We start from the raw sequence: 21,105 nt of genomic DNA, 5'->3' as shown, positions 1-21,105 counted from the left end.
CTTCTTCAAATCATTATACATTTTATTACCTCCCGGATGTACAGACATAATACCACTGTGTGCCTCGTGTAAAATCTTCTGTACAAGCTCTGAATTCTTCGGTACACATACTCTGCCTCTGAATAATAAACAACCATTAGTCCCAATCTAAAATTCTAAATCAATATCTGACTCACATTGTACCCGTTTAGCCTGTAGCATCTCATAATTTTTCTGAATATCTGACTCACATTGTACCCGTTTAGCCTGTAGCATCTCATCATTTTTCTGAACTTCATATATTTGTTGTAGAAATGTCGGTTTAACTCTCAACTCAACTACGACTGAACCATCATCAACTAAAGACAATTGGGCATTCATAGCTCCTAAAGCAAACAGAGATTTTCGACTTAAAGCATCAGCAACAATATTAGCCTTACCCGGATGGTAATCAATAATCAAATCATAGTCATTTATCAATTCAAGCCACCTACGCTGTCTTAAATTCAGATCTTTCTATGTCATCAGATATTTTAGACTTTTATAATCAGTATAAATATGACATTTCTCAACATACAAGTAATGCCGCCATATTTTTAATGCAAATACAATAGCAGCTAATTCAAGATCATGCACCGGGTAATTTCTTTCATATGTCTTAAGTTGTCCCGAAGCATAGGCTATAATTTTACCTTCTTGCATCAAGACACAACCTAAACCATTTAATGATGCATCACTATAAATAATAAATTATTTACTCGGTTTAGGCTATACCAACACAGGTGCTTTCGTAATCAAGTCTTTCAATCGATCAAAACTCTGCTGGCATTCATCAGTCCACTCGAATTTAACATCTTTCTATAATAAAAAGGTCATCGGAGAAGCTTTCATAAAGAACCCCTGTACAAATCTCTGATAATAACTAGCTAAACCCAAGAAACTTCTAACTCCTATTAATAATAGCTGAGATTTTACTCGGATCTACCCTGATGCCTTCTGCGGATACAATATGTCCGAGAAAACCCACTTCTCGAAGCCAAAATTCACATTTACTGAATTTAGCATATAGCTGCTTCTCTCGCAGAATTTGTAACACAATTCTCAAATGTTTTGTATGCTCATTTTTATCTCGGGAATAGACCAAGATATTGTCAATAAAAACTACCACGAACCTATCTAAGTACGGTCTGAATATCCGATTCATCAGGTCCATAAATACTGCAGGTGCATTAGTCAGCCCAAACGGCATAACCAGAAACTCATAATGCCCATACCTGGTTCTGAAAGCTGTCTTTGGCACATCTGGCTCTTTTACCCGTAGTTGATAATAACCCGATCGTAGATCAATCTTTGAAAATACAGTGGCTCAAACAGATCATCAATCTGAGGCAATGGGTACTTATTCTTTATAGTGACTTTGTTGAGATGTCGGTAATCAATACATAATCTTAAAGACCCGTTCTTTTTCACAAATAGAACCGGAGCACCCCAAGGTGAATGACTTGGCCGAACAAAACCCATGTCAACAAGTTCTTGCAACTATGTCTTTAACTCCTTTAATTCCGTAGGAGCCATACAATACGAAGCTATGGAGATTGGAGTAGTTCCCAGAATCAAATCTATAGAAAATTCCACTTCTCTTTCCGGTGGCAACCCCGGTAATTCCTCTGGAAACACATCGAAAAATTCACATACAACTGGCACTGCCTGTATCTTTGACTCATATACCTTACTGTCTAACACATATGCCAAATAAGCATCATACCCTTTTCTAACGCACCTCTGAGCTATCATCGCCGAAATCACATTAGATATTCCTCTGTCTGATCAGATTTAACCCGAAGTAATTCTCCATTCTGACACTTCAGAACAATATATTTCTGTTTATAGTTTACTACTGCATCATGCTGAGTTAGCCAATCTATACCCAATATCAAATCAAACTCATCAAAAGGCAATAACATCAACCGGAAAACAAATACCTTTTACCATCAGTGGACAATTTTTACAAACTTTATCCACCATCACATACTGGCCCAGGGGGTTCGAGACTTTAACCACAAATTCAGTATGTTCAACAGATAAATTTTTAACAAATACTAATTTTGTGCATATATATGGATATGTAGAACCAGGATCAATCAATGCAGTAATATCAGTATCAAGTAAAGAAATGTACCAGCAATAACATCGAGTGTTGAGGCATCTTCTCTAGCACAGATGGCATATGTCCTAGTGGGTGCTCATGCCTCAGGCCTACCTGTAGTATCTTTCGTAGCTCCTCGGCTACCACTGACATTACCAGATGGTCGAGGTGGTCTACCCCACGAAACTGGATTATTCAGCTTCGATGTCTGTTCAGTTTCTTTTTCACCCCTTTCTGAACAATCTCTGAGGAAATGATCGAAAGAACCACATCGGTAACAAGCCCCGCTCTTTAATCGGCATTCACCAAAATGAGTTTTATTACAGTACTGGCATCTCGGCTTAGGGGTACCAACACTGCCAACACTGGTCACTGATGGGGTGGAAGGTCTTGGATTAGTGCGTCGAAAACCTCGCTCTCTACCCGAATACCCAGTAGCTGAAGTAGACCGATCTTGGAATTTCTTCAATTTCTTTGAGGCAGAAAACTGAGATTTTTCCATCTATCTTTTACTAAGAATTCGAGCTTCCCTCAGCATGTTTCTTTTCTTTGCTCAATTCTTCTGCTTTATAAGCTCGCTCTGCCAATGTAGTAAACTCTCGAATTTCAAGAATTCCAATTAGTAACTTAATTTCTTCATTCAGCCCTTCTTCGAATCGTTTGCAGATTTTGGCTTCTGATTGTACCCATTCCCGAGCATATTTACTCAATCGGACAAATTCTCTTTCATACTTAGATACTGATATGTTACCCTGTTTCAGCTCAAGAAATTCTTTTCTCTTCCGATCGAGGAACCTTTGACTGATATATTTCTTTCTGAACTCGGTCTGAAAGAATTCCCATGTAATTTCTTCTTTCGGAACAACTGAAGCTTTAGTATTCCACCAATTGTAAGCTGTATCTTTTAGCAATGATACTACATGTTTCAAACACTCTTCTGGTGTGCAAGATAATTCCTCCAAAACTCGAGTAGTATTTTCTAACCAAAACTCAGCCCATTCGGGATCATCATCAACTGCAGCTCTGAATTCTTCTGCCCCATATTTTCTTATTTTATCAATCAGAGCTTTTCCTTTTCTGATAGATTCAGTACCTGTACCCTGTGGAATCTCGGGAACCGGTGGAGGAGAAGGAGGAGCTTGAGCTTTCTGCACTATAGGGTTAGTTCTTATATACTGAGTAAATCATTCATTCATCATTTGATAGAAGGCCATTCTAGCCTCTTCACTTTGGTCCCTTGTCTCGAACCTTCTACTACTAGTAGCTTCAACTTCTCTTTGTTCTGAAGCCGGAGCATGACTCCTAGCTTCCTCGGGTTGAGCTCGGTCGGCAGGCCTTTACTATAAGAAAATCACATTTCAAATGGTCAAGAGATATCACACTATCAATAATAATTTAAATGGCATGTATAGCTAATCCCATATTTGCTACGTCGGCCCGAGAACCGGCTAAATTGTGGCTTTGATACCAACAAATGTAATACCCTCTACCCGTATTCGTCGCTGAAATAGGGTATGAGGCATTACCAAATTTTACCGAATAAATTTTTCGTTATTACGAGTTAAATACTATTCATTTACCGAAACATGTCATGACGTCCCTTGGATGGTCCTCCGAAGCCCAAAACATACATCGAGACCAAACAGGGATTAAATCGAAACCATAAGAAATTTTTCGCAAAATCCCAAAGTTTTTTTTTTTGAACTCAATATAACCCCTTTATAAATATCTAATCACATATCAAAACCAAAATTTGTTAGCCATACCAATGGCTTACCATACATTCATTTCACATTAACATTTACTTTACTAACTTATACATGCCATTGACTTCCAAATTAAAGTTTCTTTATATACCAAAATCTTGAGGTTGATAGTGTGATACGTCTCTGACCGAATCCGACCTCCGAGCTCTTAACACTACAAAGCAGAGGAAAAAGAAATAGGGTAAGCACTTTATGCTTAGTAAGTTCATGTAACAAGAATTATACTTACCTAATATTTTCAATACAATGCAATAAACATTCATACACCCAATCAATACATTATTCCCCTATCATGCACAAACTCAACATTCAAATTAGTCCAATAATTTCCATGTAACAATAATATATACCATAATTGATGAGTTCATCAATACCATGATTTCCATTTCCTTGTTATTTTTCCATATTTATCCCGTTGAATTTCTCAGAATTTCGATGGATTTTTAGGGGTACACTTTAGTGTACAAATCCGGGTCTGTCAATTCATATTCATGTGCGCACATTTCCATTTCAGAGAGCACACTCCCGCGAACCTCATCCTTACACCGGGATTACCAGTCCAGGCTAAATCTCCTGTAATATAAACTCATAGAGTATTGTCGAGATTACTAGTCCAGGGTAAATCCCCTACAATGACAATTACTCTAATGAGCTTAGATCTGAATTACCAGTCTAGGCTAAATTTAGACCCTAATTTGGATTACCCGTCCGGGCTAAATCCATTTTCCACATATTCTTTTGGAGGGCTATATCAAGATAGGATCACCCGTAGAGATCCATCAAATTTTCCTTTCATTCAACCGGGATTTATTTTCTCTTTTCAACAAAAATATCAATAGCTCATCAATTATCATACAATAAACATCGAAATCATATTCACATCAAGAAAAATACATTTCAAGCATTTAAGAATATAATTCAAGTTACACGAACTTACCTCGTACTTGTTCGTAAACAAAAATCCACTAATCCTGAACTTTTTCTTTTCCTCGATCTAGCTTCGTATTTGAATGTTCTAGATTTAAATAAATTAATTTAGTCATTAATCTAATACATTTCATGTTCATATGTAACATTCTCTATAATTCCATTATTATTTATAGTGCATTCAAAGCTGTCTCATTAAGTCATAGTCACTAAATTATTTATATCTTGAGCTACGGAACTCCAAATTAAGATCCGTTGATTTTCCCCAAAACTAGACTCACATATCTACTTACCATAAAATTTTCATAATTTTTGGTGTAGCCAATAAGTATAGTTTATTCTTTAAAGTTTCCCCTATTTCACTATTTAACAGTTCTGACCCCTCTTCACTAAAAATTAATTATCTAATTGTACAGATTTCAGAAGATGTTTTCGTTTGTTTATTTTGAAAATAGACTAATTAAGGATTCTAAACATATAAATTATGCCCATAATTATTTTTCTCAATTTGTTTATGATTTTCCAAAGTCAGAACGGGAGAACCCAAATTCATTCTGACCTTGTCTCACAAAATCTATTATATCTCATGATTTACAATTCCATTGCTTACACCGTTTCTCTTATAAGAAACTAGACTCAATAAGATTTAATTTCATATTTTATTCATCCTATAATTAGATATCTAAAATTTTTGGTGATTTTTCAAAATTAGACTACTGCTGTTGTTCAAAATTATTTTAGTGCATGATGTTAATTACCATTTTTCCCCAAAGCTTTCAATAAATGGTAATTTCATCCCTGCTTAATTTAACCTCTCAATTGAGCTTATTTTTCTCAATTAACACTTTATTCTATCACTTTAAACTACTTTATAACCTTTGGAAATCAGAATTTTAGCACTAGACTTTAATTCCAAACTTTTTCACAATTAGGTCCTACAAATCAATTTCTATTGAAATTACCTAATAAAATCATCTCATAGACAAATTAAAGCTTCAATTTCATGTTATCTCATCATAAACTTCCAGCACATATTCATAGCAACTTTCGATTTCATTCATAAAATCAAAAACTAATGAATTTAGTAATAGGACCTAGTTGTAAAAGTCTTAGAAACACAAAAATTACAAGAAAAAGGCAAGGATTAACTCACTTGGTGCAAAAATTATGAAGTACCAGCTTGAATAAGCCCCTAGGATGCTTTTTTGACTAATGATAATGAAGAAAAAATATGAAGAGAATTCTAGATATTCTAATTTGGTCCTATTTTTATGTTAGTAAAATTTTTTATTTTCCCATTTTACCCTTATTTCACCAATTCTCCTGATTTTTCTCAGCTTATGCTGCCCAAAATATCTCCTTTTGGGCTTATTTGCACTTTATGTCCCTCCACATTTAACAATTGAGCTATTTAATCCTTCCACTGCACCATGAGACGTACCGATGGTCTCAAAAGGTTGTTCCCCACGGTTTTTTGTTCTAATGGAAGAGGTTGGTAATGAGGGTTTTTTCAATTTTTTGATTGGTTTGCACCTCCTTGGTTGCCTCCCCAATTAAGGTTAGGATGATCCATCCAACCGAGATTGTAGGTTTTTGAATAAGGATCTTGAACCTTATCACTAATGTAGCTAGCCACTTCTGGTTGGTTTTTAAAATATGGCTCCGCTCTCGTCGGCTTGAAAGTCGTCTCCAAATGGTTAATCTCTTTTAGGATTTCTTGATACCAATCATTGTCGTTATCTTCACTTACAACTTTTAGCATTGGAGGCTTTGATTTGTACATGAATCTTTCATTAGGCCACATATACGAATTCATGGCCATGTCATCTATTATTTTGTAGGCTCGTTCGTACAGGTGGAACATAGAGATCCTTTAGTCACTCTGTCTAGGTTAGAGTTGATGTTACCATCAACACCATTATAAAATGTCTGAATTTGGAGTCATGCTTGCATTCCATGGTGTGGGCACTTTCTTAGTATTGTCTTGAAATGATTTAATACCCCCTATCCGTATTCGTCGCTGAAATAGGGTATGAGGCATTACCAGATTTTACCGAATAAATTTTTCGTTATTACGAGTTAAATACTATTCATTTATCGAAACATGTCATGACATCCCTTGGATGGGCCTTCGAATACCAAAACATACATCGGGACCAAACTGGGATTAAATCGAAACCATAAGAAATTTTTCGCAAAATCCCAAAGTTTTTGTTTTTTTTTAACTCAATATAACCCCTTTATAAATATCTAATCTTCCCTGCAATTTTAAACTGAGACCAATCCAACACAACCAATCCATTTCAACATATTTTCAAGATGGATTTAGCGTATCCATAAGATAACCTCATCACATATCAAAACCAAAATTTGTTAGCCATACCAATGGCTAACCATACATTCATTTCACATTAACATTTACTTTACTAGCTTACACATGCCATTGATTTCCAAATTAAAGTTTCTTTATATACCGAGATCTTGAGGTTGATAGTGTGATATGCCTCTGACTGAATCCGACCTCCGAGCTCTTAACACTACAAAACAAAGGAAAAAGAAACAGGGCAAGCACTTTGTGCTTAGTAAGTTCATTTAACAAGAATTATACTTACCTAATATTTTCAATACAATGCAATAAACATTCATACACCCATTCAATACATTATTCCCCTATCATGCACAAACTCAACATTCAAATTAGTCCAATAATTTCCATGTATCAATAATATATACCATGATTGATGAGCTCATCAATACCATGATTTCCATTTCCTTGTTATTTTTCCATATTTATCCCATTGAATTTCTCAGAATTTCGATGGATTTTCAGGGGTACACTTTAGTGTACAAATCCGGGTCCGTCAATTCATATTCATGTGCGCACATTTCCATTTCAAAGAGCACACTCCCGCGAACCTCATCCTTACACCGGGATTACCAGTCCAGGTTAAATCCCCTGTAATATAAACTCATAGAGTATTGTCAGGATTACCAGTCCAGGCTAAATCCCCTGCAATGATAATTACTCTAATGAGCTTGGATCTGAATTACCAGTCTAGGCTAAATTTAGACCCTAATTCGGATTACCCATCCGGGCTAAATCCATTTTCCACATATTCTTCAGGAGGGCTATATCAAGATAGGATCACCCGTAGAGATCCATCAAATTTTCCTTTCATTCAACCGGGATTTATTTTCTCTTTTCATCAAGAATATCAATACTTCATCAATTATCATACAATAAACATCCAAATCATATTCACATCAAGAAAAATATATTTCAAGCATTTATGAATATAATTCAAGTTACACGAACTTACCTCGATACTTGTTCGTAAACAAAAATTCACTAATCTCAAACTTTTTCTTTTCCTCAATCTAGCTTCGAATTTGAATTTTCTGGATCTAAAGAAATAAATTTAATCATTAATCTAATACATTTCTTGTTCATATGTAACATTCTCTATAATTCTATTATTATTTATAGCGCATTCAAAGTTGTCTCATTAAGTCATAGTCACTAAATTATTTATATCTTGAGCTACAAAACTTCCAATTAAGATCCGCTAATTTTTCCCGAAACTAAACTCATATATCTTCTTACCATAAAATTTTCAGAATTTTTGGTTTAGCCAATAAGTACATTTTATTCTTTAAATTTTCCCCTATTTCACTATTCGACAGTTTCGACCCCTCTTCACTAAATTTTAATTATCTCATTGTACAAAATTCATATGATATTCTCGTTTGTTTCTTTTGAAAATAGACTCATTAAGGATTTTAAACATATAAATGTAAACCCATAATTATTTTTCTCAAATTTTTTATGATTTTCCAAATTCAGAACAGGGGAACCCGAATTCATTGTGATCTTGTCTCACAAAATCTATTATATCTCATGATTTTCAATTTCATTACTTACATCGTTTCTTTTATAAGAAACTAGACTAAATAGGCTTTAATTTCATATTTTATTCATCCTCTAATTAGATCTCTATAATTTTTGGTGATTTTTCAAAGTTAGACTACTGCTGCTGTCCAAAACTATTTTAGTGCATGATGTTAATTACCATTTTTCCCCTAAGCTTTCAATAAATGATAATTTCATCCCTGCTCAATTAACCTCTCAATTGAGCTTATTTTTTTCAATTAACACTTTATTCTATCACTTTAAACTACTTTATAACCTTTGGAAATCAGAATTTTAGCACTAGACTTTAATTCCAAACTTTTTCACAATTAGGTCCTACAAATCAATTTCTATTGAAATTACCTAATAAAATCATCTCATAAACAAATTAAAGCTTCAATTTCATGCTATTTCATCATAAAATTCCAGCACATATTCATAGTAACTTTTGAGTTCATTCATAAAATCAAAAACTAGTGAATTTAGTAATAGGACCTAGTTGTAAAAGTCTTATAAACACAAAAATTACAAGAAAAAGGCAAGGATTAACTCACTTGGTGCAAAAAATATGAAGTACCAGCTTGAATAAACCCCTAGGATGTTTTTTTACTGATGATAATGAAGAAAATATGAAGAGAATTCTAGATATTCCAATTTGGTCCTATTTTTATGTTAGTAAAATTTGTTATTTTCCCATTTTACCTTTATTTCACCAATTCTCCTGATTTTTCTCAGCTTATGCCGCCCAAAACATCTCTTTTTTTGGCTTATTTGCAATTTATGTCCCTCCTCATTTAACAATTGAGCTATTTAATCCTTCTAATAACTTTTATACATTTTTCAATTTAGTCCTTTTCACTTAATTGACTACCCAAACATTAAAATTTTCTAACGAAATTTTAATACCATATTACTAACATTTCATAAATATTTATAAAAATATTTTTTACTCGAATTTACGAGATCGAGGTCTCGATACCTTGTTTTTACCCAATTTCTTCAGTAATTTCTTTTTCTAACTAACCACTAAATCGGTAAAATTCTTCTATCTATATTTTCATACGATTTTCCTATCATATCAATATTCATGCAAAAGTATTAAAATAAATTTATCTTTAAATCGAATTTGTGGCTACGAAACCACTGTTCCGATAACTTTGAATTTAGGCCATTACAAATGTTCCCACGCCTCGTACAAAGATTCACCTTCGCATTGTTTAAATTGGTGATTTCTCGCCTAAGCTGAATGGTTCTACTAATCAAGAAAATTTTATAAATAAATTTTTCTGCTAGGTCATTCCACGTGGTAATGAAACCGGGTTCTAACGAGTTTAACTAGTCAGCTGTGTTGTCGTACAAAGAGAACAGGAATAACCGAAGGTGCACAGCATCATTGAATAGCCCATTGTACTTGAAGGTGTCGCTTAGTTGTAAGAAGCGCTTCAAGTGCTTGTTTAGGTTTTCCACCATGTTCCCTTTGAATTACAACATATTTTTTATCATCTATATTGTGGCCATCTTTATCTCAAAATCATTGGCGTGAATAGCTGGTTGTTTGAAGCTACCTCGCACCGCGTATAGTGTAAGTAAGGCATACTCGCACAACGTCCTTTGATCTATTGGGTCTTCTTCCAGGATATTTCCTTGTCTTTCTTATGGATCTTCAAATAACATATTTTCTTGGGGTAAATTAATTACCGCAGGTGGATCAATGTTAATTAATTGATGATTGCGCCTGAGTAATTGCTCCGGATTTGAATGTGGATCGATTGGGGTGCTAAAGCTTCAAGTCATAAACAACCTAAAAAAGAATATTAAAAACAAATGAAACAAATAAAAAAGTATACAAAATTTAAAAATATTGTATCTATAAGTTTTAACGTTTCTATTTATCTTATTAATTGTAAAGATATTTTTAGATTTAATGTCGAAACCTCCCCGACAATGACACGAATAAATTGTAAGAGAAAAAAGATTAGAATAATCCTGGAATTAATGTCGAATGGAGAATGAAGTAGTAAATCTCTCGATTAGAATAACGAATAACTTCACTTGCAAAGGCAAATAAATTGAAATTCTTTAATAATATAAAAGAACTGTTGGATTTAAATCGATACCAAGTGGAAAAACAAAGAGTTGATAAAACTGAAAGAAAACTTAACCTAATCCTACTCCTAAACTACTAGGGTTTTTAGATGCGTCTAAGACTAATTAGTTACATCAAACCCCTAAGGTCTTATTTATAGGAGTGTTGGCAGCCCGAATTAGGTCTTCGAGATGTCCTAGGTCTTCGTATAAAGTTGATTGTACGGACGAAAATAGCCTTGGTATACTTGGGCATCATGTCAACCTATGGCCATGGCACGACATGACAAGCAATTGCTGTCTTATTTGGTTTGTGTCGTGCTTTAACGACATAGGAAGCCTATGTATCACTTGTCCCTTGTTCTTACGTCAATTGGGTATATAATTCATCATCCTACACACTCAATTACACAAATTAGCACTGTTTAAGGCCCGTGTCAGCCTAATAGGTCACAACACTCACAAATGTGTTGAAAACACTTATTTTACTAACTTTTAGTCCTAACTACTAAATACAAAAAATGTAATATAAAATACTAAATTTGCTAGAAAATAAGCTCTTTAAGTGTGAAAATTATCTGAAATTACTACTATATTTGACGTCAGGTCATCTTCAACGCAAATTTCGCATTTATTAAAGCTACTATCATCTAGATTAGGGAGTAGATTCGTTTTTATAAGCTTTTTTAGAGAATGAATATTCATATGACCTAATCTAGCATGCCACATATCAAGAGATTCAACAATAAAAGTAGAAATGGTGGATTTATTATTATTAAGCATAGTCTCAATCACAAATAAACCTACACCTAGATAACCTTAATTAACATAATCTCCATTATGGGAAAGTACAAGTTTATTGGATTCAAAGACTAATTTTGTAACACCCATACCCGACCCGATCGTTGGATCTGGACTATAAAGTGTTATGCTCTATGTCTAAATTAACTAAAATACCTATATTATGTTAATACACTCAACCAATACTATTGTTAATACACGACATATATTATGTCAAACATTTCATCTGGAAGTGCATGCATATTAATGGTATGTGGAATAACTCATCATTAGCATAACACTAAGTTAAACATATCAGCACACGATACTAAAAAAAATGAACAACCATTTAAGACTTGAGTTTTGAAACTTACCTGGAAGTTGACACCAAATCTATGTACTTAGTTTTTCCTTTATTTCTTGAGCCTCTTTAGCCAACAACTACAAGATTTTTCAATTTCTTAGGCCCAAACTTCAATATCTTCCCTCCATGAATAGCGTTTTTTAATCCTTCTCTCTTCCAAAACAAACTAGAGAAAGAAATGAAGAAATAACAAAAAAAAAAAAAGAATGACACTAGAGAATAACATCTCTCTTTTATATAATCCTCTCATACTTCCTTCACCAAAATCAATTCAACAACAATTTGTAGGTATCCCTAATCATAATGTCTCCCACTAAAAAAATTTCTAGTTCAAAAGTAACTAAACTAAAGGTTAAAATCCAATCTTTTATCAACCAGTTTACAAATTGCTCTTATTTACATTAGAGCCCGCTCAAATAGAAAACTTTTCAAATTAATACCCAAAGTTACCATTGCAACTCAAGCTTTAAAATTTCGAGGTGTGACAAAGTTAATGCATGCCTTATTTAGTAATCCACCACTGATCAAATTTCTATGCAGGACAGGTACATAAAGAACATTATTCAATGCTAATGTTTTGCCAAAAATAAGTTGGAGTAAGATAATTCCTTTACCAAGTACTTTTAAACTACTAGAATTACCCATGTAGATTTGTTCACCTTCAGCTACACTTTCAAACTCGGTGAACATTTCTTTGTTGACGCAGAAGTGTTTGGAAGCACCCGTGTCTACAATCCACTCGACATTGTTCTCAACCAGGTTCATCATGACAGACATGTTTAAATAATAGTAGAGTTTGCTTCTAAATTGTTGAAAATATACTACTACAAAACGAAATAGTTAGCATTGACAGGATAAATAAATTGAGCGTAAATAAATAAAATAATCATTGTACCGTGGAAGAACCACCGCCTTAGAAGCAAAATTGCCCTAATTGGTGTCATCGTGTAGTGGACATCGCCCCCCAAGGTTAACACAATACTTCAATATTTGTACACCGAATAAAAACGATGGAACACAAATGGTATTGCTCTTCTCAAAAGTATTCAGAAAAGTAGACTTGAAACTAAAGCTAAAAACTTGGTTGGAAATTTGACCGGAAAAGTTTTTTAAATAGAAAACAAGCGAGATAAGAGAGGCAGAGAACATATTGTTGTTTCCTTGTTGTATGAAAAATGAGAAGAATGATCTGCTATTTATATTGTTTTCTGAAGCAGCAAAATTATAAAATAGTAGTGTCAGTTTTCAAAAATAGCAGAGGACTTTCTTCAACCGAAAAATATCCTGAAAACAAAAAAGGAACATAAATTTTATATGTGTCGACATGAACACCATCGAAATGAATTGCTGCAAAAAATTGATTCTCCATTTTGTTTTTAACCTGCAAAAATATAACAAAGAAACTTAATAAATTAACAATAAAAAATAATAATTAAACGATGGTTAACCAAATGAATTGTCATTAAAAAAATTAAAATGCCAACTTGTTTTTTGAAGAAACTTAACTGATGGGGAGAGGAAGAGCTTCGAAACTTAAATGCAATTAAAAAGGAGGAAGAGCTTCAAGAATTTTTTTGAATTTGAAATGGATGTGTGGGGATTGGGGACCAAACCAACCCTTTTTATAATTTTAAAAAAAAATTATTTTAAGTTTTTTTTAGGTGAAAAGTAAAAAAAAACTTGTGTTTTAATTTTTTTTCGGTATTAAAAGCACGAATTTGTGATCGACAAGTCACTTCCATGTCAACCGTCAGGCTGGTGCAGCCAAGCTGTCAAGTGGCACCAGTTTGACAGCTGACATAGAAGTGACCCGACTGTCACGAGTTCGTGTTTTTAATACTGAAAAAAATTGAAACATAAGTTTTTCTTTTTCAGCTAAAAAAATTTTAAAAACAACTTTTTAGGTGCTGTCTGACACATCAATGGCGCCAAATAAAAAAATTATTATTTTTCCGTATTCTAAAAAAAAACTTGTATTTGCGGTATAAAATACAGGTGCCGCCGATTGAGTTGGCTCCACCGATTAGTCAGGCGGCACCCATATTTCACTGTTTAATTTGTCTATTCCCATAAATATTATTTCTGTTATGTTATTTTTGTATATATTTATTTATTTCATATTATTCAAAATGGGTGCCAGTTTGACGGTCTGACTGATTATGGAAGCTTTTGTTTGTTATGTTTTATCTGGGAAACATTTTGGGCCTGTTAATTTGTTTGGGCCGCTTTTCTTGTTATTTGTTTGCTTGGTGAATGGGATAAAAGCCTAGTCTGATTATATTAATAGAAGAAAAAGAGCAATTATTGCTTCATATTTTATCATTATATACGATTTATATAACAAAATATAATACGTGATTATTTTTATATAATTTTCTTCCTTATATCTTATTAATGAAATAAAATATCACTATCTTTTTATATATAACATTCAAGCATCTATTTTACATTTAAATTTGGTATTTTTATTTCTAAAATATTATGTTTAAATTTCGTATTATTAATACAATATATATATAAATTATAATATATTTTACTACATTTTAATTAGGTTAAATATGAAAGTTTTGAATTTAGTTCATATACTTTAATTTGATCTTTTTAGAAACTATATTTTTAAATTTTAAAATTTCAATCCTCACCAAATTACAGCTATTAAATTTATTAAGTTATTCTATTTTCAAAATTTGGAAAACATATTATTATATGTATAATGTCATGCCAACTTGTTATTTTCACATATTATTCACTAAAATTCAGTTAATGACTTAACGAAAGTCATTTATATCAAGATTGAAATTTCAAAATTCTAAAAATATAGAGATTTAAAAGTGCTCGATTGGAGAATATCAATTAAATCTATAACAATATACATAGTACATGACTAGTAATTGAATTTAGCCAAATAGATTTAATTGTTATTGTTTGGGTCAGACTAAATTTTAAAAATTCAAAAGCACAAAGACTAAAATTAAAAATTTTAAAAATATAAGGACAAAATTGATCAAATTAAAATATATGGAATAATTCCACAACTTTCAGTAAAGTACAATGACCAATAGGCTGAATTTAACCTTTTAATTAATGTATATCGCACATTATCAAAATTAATTAAATTTTAACTATATTGTTTTTATTTTATAATTATGTTTTTTAAATTTCATTTCTTGAATTGATGTGTTATTAAACTTATTGATAGATATAGATAAGGGTAAACTATCAAAATAGTCACTTTTGTTTGCTTCAGGTTATATTTTAATCACTTATATTTGAAATGTTACGTTTTAGGGTGGGTTTGAATGGGCGATTGGGTGCGGTGCGGTGCATTTAGCTTACTTTTTGTCTCATGCTACAGTATCGTTACAGTATTTAATCTCACCGCCACCGTTTTTTACACTAACCACAGGTAAACGTGCTGCCTATCTAAACCCACCCTTAGTCACTTACATTATTGATTTGTAACATTTTAGTCATTGAGCTGTTAATTATCGTTAACGGTGTAACGGTAAGCTGATGTAGCATGTTAAATCATCATTTCAAATAAAAATTTTAGGTTAAATTATACAATTGGTCCCTATATTTTTTTTGTTTTGAGCAATTTAATTTTTTTCTTTTATGTTCTTTTAACTTTCTTTTTTTTTCTTTTTTTTTCAATTCTCTTCTGCTTCTCCCTCTGTTTTTCCCCTTCTCCATTTCTTTTAACATATTTTTTTTTTCTATGTTTTCCATTTCTTTTAATATAACTTTTTTATGTTTCTAAAACAAGAAAAGGCGAAAATTGAAACCAAAATAAAACTTGCCTCACACATTCTCACATTACTGTTACAGATAATCATCATCCACTGCCACCTTGACGAACCAATTTGAATTTCTCAATGACCTAGTTTGCCAGCTTGTCTCACTCGAAGACCTCGCCAGTTGTGACTTATGGCAGTCCACCCTCGAAAAAGCTTCCCGAGCCCATTCCTTCAACCTCCAAACCAACCCCCACAGGCCACCTTATCTACCTCTCCTATAACATTCTCGCCCTCTCGAAACTACGTTGCCAATGACTAAAACAACCACCATACGAAACTTACCCTCAACTTTACCTAAATCAGTTTGGTTCCATGCTCCCTTTCTCTCTTCGGTTCATCCATGTTCGGCTTCTAATCAAGCTTACTTGGGAATATCTAAGAAGGTTTAAATCAATTTATTGTTTGCTTAATTTTATTCGTCAGAAAATAAAAGAAAAATAAATGAATAATCTACACGATTCTGTCAAATTGTAGAAAAGAAAAAAAATGTTTTAAATATAAATAATTCAATTTATGTTTAGATTTGATTAAGAATATGATTTTTATATTGGTTAGTTATATCTAGTTTTAATTTCAAATTTAGGTTATATTCAAATTAAGATTTGATTAAAATGATTGTTATTCAATTGAAATAATGACCATTATTGCACCATTAAGAGAAGTTAATAACTCAGTGAATATTTCGTAACAAAATAATAACCTAAGTATTAAGACGTAACATTTTAAACATAAGTAACTATTTTAATAGTTTACTCTATGAATAGATTCGGCCACATTGTATTGATTTGGTAAGGTTACAAAAAAAAAAAATTACAGTCCAACACTCTTGGAAGTTTTAAGGTTGAGTTTTCAGTTTTCACTGATACACTGAACTGGCATGCCATTATTATAACTTGAAAAAGATAGAAAAAAACATTGTTTTTCTTTTTAACTATTTTAGTTACCAAAAGTTGGGGGGCAAAAGAAATGATAGGTAGATGAGTAGGTTTTATTTTCCAACCAATCAAACACTGGGCAAAGAAGGGGGCCACACTACCAAAGCAGCTGTTTCATATTCTCCAAAACCTTTATTCTCAAGATCTATTTCTCTTTATCTTCCTCTCTATACTATATTATGCAGCTAAAGAAACTGTGACCCTTTCAAGTTTTTATCTTCTTCTTTCTTTTCTTTTTTTCTTTTTTGTACTTTGGAAAGATGACCCTTCGAGTTCTTTGAGATCTGGGCATTATTATAATCTCAGGTAGTTTTTGCTACTTTTGGTTTCTCTCTTCTTTTTTCATGGACCCCAATACGAAGATGCAATTTTTTTTTGCTTTTTTTGTTTGAATTCTCTGTGGCATGATATTGCTAATTGTCTTTCAAAATCTGGGTTGTTTCCCAATTTGTTAGTCATTTTAATTTAAAAACTTGTTTAGATTTTAACGGAGAAATCATGGGATTTTTCTCTTTTTAACTTCAATTTCATTTTCCTTCCTAATTTGCAGTGTTTAATATTTGATTTTTGCCTTTATGCTTTATGGTAGATCTGCTATTACCATTTATTAGCTATTTGCAATTTTGCTTCTGTGAATATTGATTGGAGAATGAGAATTTTCATTTCTAGAAAAAGTACTATTTTACAGTGAGAAACCATTGACCATTTTTAACCTATTCCAGATGCAATCAGAAGAGGCTATTCTTTTTTCCATTTAAAGAATTACATTGAGGATAAGATAAGATGGGGAAGAAAGGAAAATGGTTGTCTTCTCTAAAGAAAGCCTTCACCCCAGAATCCAAGGAAAAGAAAACCCAGGTCTGAAAGAAGTCCAATTCAGCTATAAATTACCCACAGTTTATTAGTCCTCAATGAGTGTTTTTAATTTTCTTTATTGCTATGTTTTTTTTTCAGAAATCCAAAGAACAGGTTTTGGGAAAGCAAGTGGATTTGGGTTCCAATGATTCTGATGCAGCCACTTTAGAAACTCTCAACTTGTCCCCTCCTCCCCAGCCACAGAAGGTGAAATTAATCGAAGCCGAGGCTGAACCGAGCGAGCAAACTTACCCTGTGGAAGTTGCTATTGCTGCTGCTGCTGCTGTGGCTTTGGCCGCTCCAGCTGAGGCAGTTGCGGATGTCGTTCGTCGTCAATCCAATACAGGTCCTCGGTTTGCTGGAAAATCTAATGAAGAAGTGGCAGCTATCAAAATTCAAACCGCTTTCCGAGTTTACCTTGTATGTGTTGCAACTTCTTATTAGGATACAATGATACATTCCAAAAACATCCTTATGAAACTTTTTCTTGATAATGGCTTGAGTTTATTGTGGATTATTTATACAAGAAGGGGAATGTATGAATTCTTATCAATTACACTGTTGAAGAGACTTTTGTTAAAGGGACTCAGGTCAAGTTAGGTGATAGTTTCATTTTTGAAACCCACACCCCAACTACCTCTCTTGATTGTATTTTCGCATTGAAAGGAATTTATGTAATTTGATTTGAGTTCGACTGATTATGGTTTCTTCCTTTTCAGGCAAAAAGGGCATTGCATGCTTTACGAGGACTGGTGAGACTGAAATCAATGATGGAAGGACCAATGGTTAAACGGCAAGCAGCCGGTACCCTTAGGTGCATGCAAACCCTTTCTCGTGTACAATGTAAGATTCGCTTGAGGAGAATCCGGATGACAGAAGAAAATCAGGCTCTTCAAAGGCAACTCTTGCAGAAACATGCAAAAGAGATTGTAAACTTGCAGGTAAATTGCCCATTTTCACTGATATATGATATTGATTCACTTGCTTGAATTAATGGCAAAGTTAGTAAATGTGATCTGGAAGTCAGACTGCTGCAAATCGTTTTTTTTTCAGACCTATGTCCTAGAATTACAATCATCTTTCTATTACAAACAAATAAGAGTATTGATTTAGCTATTATGTACACCATACTGGGGATTTTGGACTGAATTTTGTCATTGCAGTCAACCTGAGTTCCCTAAAGGACAGTGTATTTGTATATAACTACTTAGTTTCTCATCAGAAAAGTTCCCTTTGCGTTTTGTAAGGATTCCTTCTCGCAATGTTTTTGAATGTTTGAATAGATGGGGGAAGACTGGGATGATAGCCTGCAGTCAAAGGAACAAATTGAGGCAAGCTTATTGAGCAAGCATGAGGCCTCTATGAGACGAGAAAAGGCCATGGCGTATTCGTTTACTCATCAGGTGACCTTGTGTTAACCCTTTTCCATGCTAGTAGCTTATCCTAATGCTTAAACATGACACTTTCTAAGGTGGGAGTACTACCAGAGAACTAGTCCTTTTGGCATTCAAGTATTTGAAAAGTTAACAAAGTAATGTGTCTGACAGCAAACCTGGAAGAATGCTTCAAGATCTATGAATCCACTATTCATGGATCCGAACAATCTGTCCTGGGGTTGGAGCTGGTTGGAACGTTGGATGGCAGCTTGGCCATGGGAGGGTCGTGGCATGGCAGAAAAAGAACAGAACAATGATCAGTCATCCGTGAAGAGTGGACGCAGCAGCTTCGGAGGAGACATCAGCAAAGCTTATGCTCGTTACCAACTCAATTTGGATAAGCAATCCCTGAAGGCCAGTCAAAAGCCAAGCCGAACTTCGAGTCTGCAATCCCCTTCTACTCCTAAGCCAGTTTCCACGCCTACCCGAAAAGTGAAGTCACCGAGCCCTAGGAGCAGTGTGGTTGCTCCAGATAATATGAGAAGTACAGTGAGTGTGCTGTCTGAAAGAAACCGCAGACACACCATTGGAGGTTCCTCGGTACTGGATGATGAGAGCCTAGCAAGCTCTCCATCCCTTCCAAGTTATATGGTACCAACTCAGTCTGCAAGGCTTAAGACCAGGTTGCAAAGTCCGTTGGGACTAGAAGCAAATGGAACAACACCTGAGAAAGGGCCAATCCCGTCTACCAAGAAACGGCTTTCTTATCCACCATCACCCGCCAGGCCGAGGCGGCATTCTGGTCCTCCAAAGGTAGACAGTGGCAGCGATACTAACACAGAGGTTGCTGCAGTAAATGGAGACGGTAATTAGTTAATATCTAAATCAAAAGGAGATGAAGCAAAGCAAACACCATATGGCTATGGAGAAATCCCAAGGATTAAAAAAAAGAAAAGAAAGAAAGAACATGCAGCAAAGAGAAATTATAATCATTTGATTTCTGAACCTTTAGTTCATTGTCTAAATTATTTATTTGTTCTTGTGTATTTTGGCATTTGATATTTGCACTAGAGTTGCATTTCTTTTTCTTTTGCTACAATTAGTATTCAATAATAAAAATCATTCGAGAATTATTAGCTAATGAGAGTCACTAATATACTCTTTAAAATTGTTTGAGATTTTATTTGGGTTAAAATATGATGGGAGTTCTTCGATAAAGTTTGAAATTTACTTGTATTTGGAAAGCTATTTTTTTCTCATTTTTAATAATAAATTCTATTCCAATTTGTTATTTCTTTGTTAAATTTTTTCAGGTACTTTAATGATTTTTAAATAATTTGCTTTTAAAATTGGTCTAATTGTATGGTGTGATGGCAAATTTAGATAGCAGAACATTAACAGGGTAGATAATTAAATGGATTCTTAAATTGAAAAAAAATAAAAGCATTTAACTTTTAGCTTTTGAAGTAGAATAGTTAAATTTCAAATTTTTTATTGATACAAAATTTGAGAATTGATGAGTAAAATCAAAGCAAAATCCTATTAGTTAATATAACAAAATCGAGAAAGTTATTGTCCGTCTTAGTGCTTATTTTATTATGAAGTATGTTTCATATGCCACTAGTTAAGTGGTTAGTAATAACAGGTAGAAATTATAAAATTATGGAGAGGTTTAAAACATTTGTTGCGAAACTAATCTTTTACTAAGTTGATCTAAGTGATTAGCCTCATAAATATTGCGTTTATACTAATTAAAAAAATCAAGTTGATGCTTGATATTCTTTCATATTTTTTATTTTATTTTATTTTCTTGTCATTCTTCATACTACATGAAAGCTATGATTACATTATTTTAATACGGTATCAGGGGCTCTTTAAAGCCTTGTCGCCAAGTCCCTAACAATCTAAGATAATTTAGTTTGTTGAAGATATTGGTTTCAAGTGTTCTTGGCTGCTTTCTTTTTATTTATTTATTTATTATTATTGATGTGTGATCTTTGTTTTGGATTCAGTATTTTGGTTATTTCTTTCTTTTTCTCGTGAATTCTTTTTTTGTTTTTTTGGATTTAGTGTGGATTTGGTTATTAGACTCTTTTCACGTTTAGTTTATAGCTTTCTAGTAGATCTTGAGGGTATTGTAGATCAAAGCTTTAATACGTGAGATCCATTTATACTACCACCAATA

The 21,105-nt window shown here is 33.3% G+C and overlaps 2 protein-coding genes across 2 annotated transcripts; one reads left to right on the top strand and one right to left on the bottom strand.

The window, feature by feature from the left end:
• Positions 1-1,518: 1,518 nt before the first annotated feature.
• LOC128036152 (uncharacterized) lies at positions 1,519-2,627 on the bottom strand. Its single transcript, XM_052627041.1, has 2 exons — positions 2,240-2,627; positions 1,519-1,802 (listed from the first exon to the last, which is right to left on the bottom strand). Exons 1-2 carry the CDS (start codon positions 2,625-2,627, stop codon positions 1,519-1,521), a joined length of 672 nt encoding a protein of 223 aa, XP_052483001.1.
• A 14,163-nt stretch (positions 2,628-16,790) lies between these two features.
• On the top strand, positions 16,791-20,061 carry LOC105767304 (protein IQ-DOMAIN 2). The gene is made up of 6 exons (XM_012586805.2): positions 16,791-16,995; positions 17,412-17,547; positions 17,644-17,964; positions 18,264-18,485; positions 18,828-18,947; positions 19,092-20,061. Exons 2-6 carry the CDS (start codon positions 17,473-17,475, stop codon positions 19,791-19,793), a joined length of 1,440 nt encoding a protein of 479 aa, XP_012442259.1. The 5' UTR covers positions 16,791-16,995; positions 17,412-17,472; the 3' UTR covers positions 19,794-20,061.
• Positions 20,062-21,105: the final 1,044 nt, after the last annotated feature.

This window comes from Gossypium raimondii, chromosome 13 (genome assembly GCF_025698545.1).
Source record: "Gossypium raimondii isolate GPD5lz chromosome 13, ASM2569854v1, whole genome shotgun sequence".
Taxonomy (NCBI): Eukaryota; Viridiplantae; Streptophyta; class Magnoliopsida; order Malvales; family Malvaceae; genus Gossypium; species Gossypium raimondii.
This window is presented reverse-complemented; position numbering and strand designations above follow the sequence as displayed.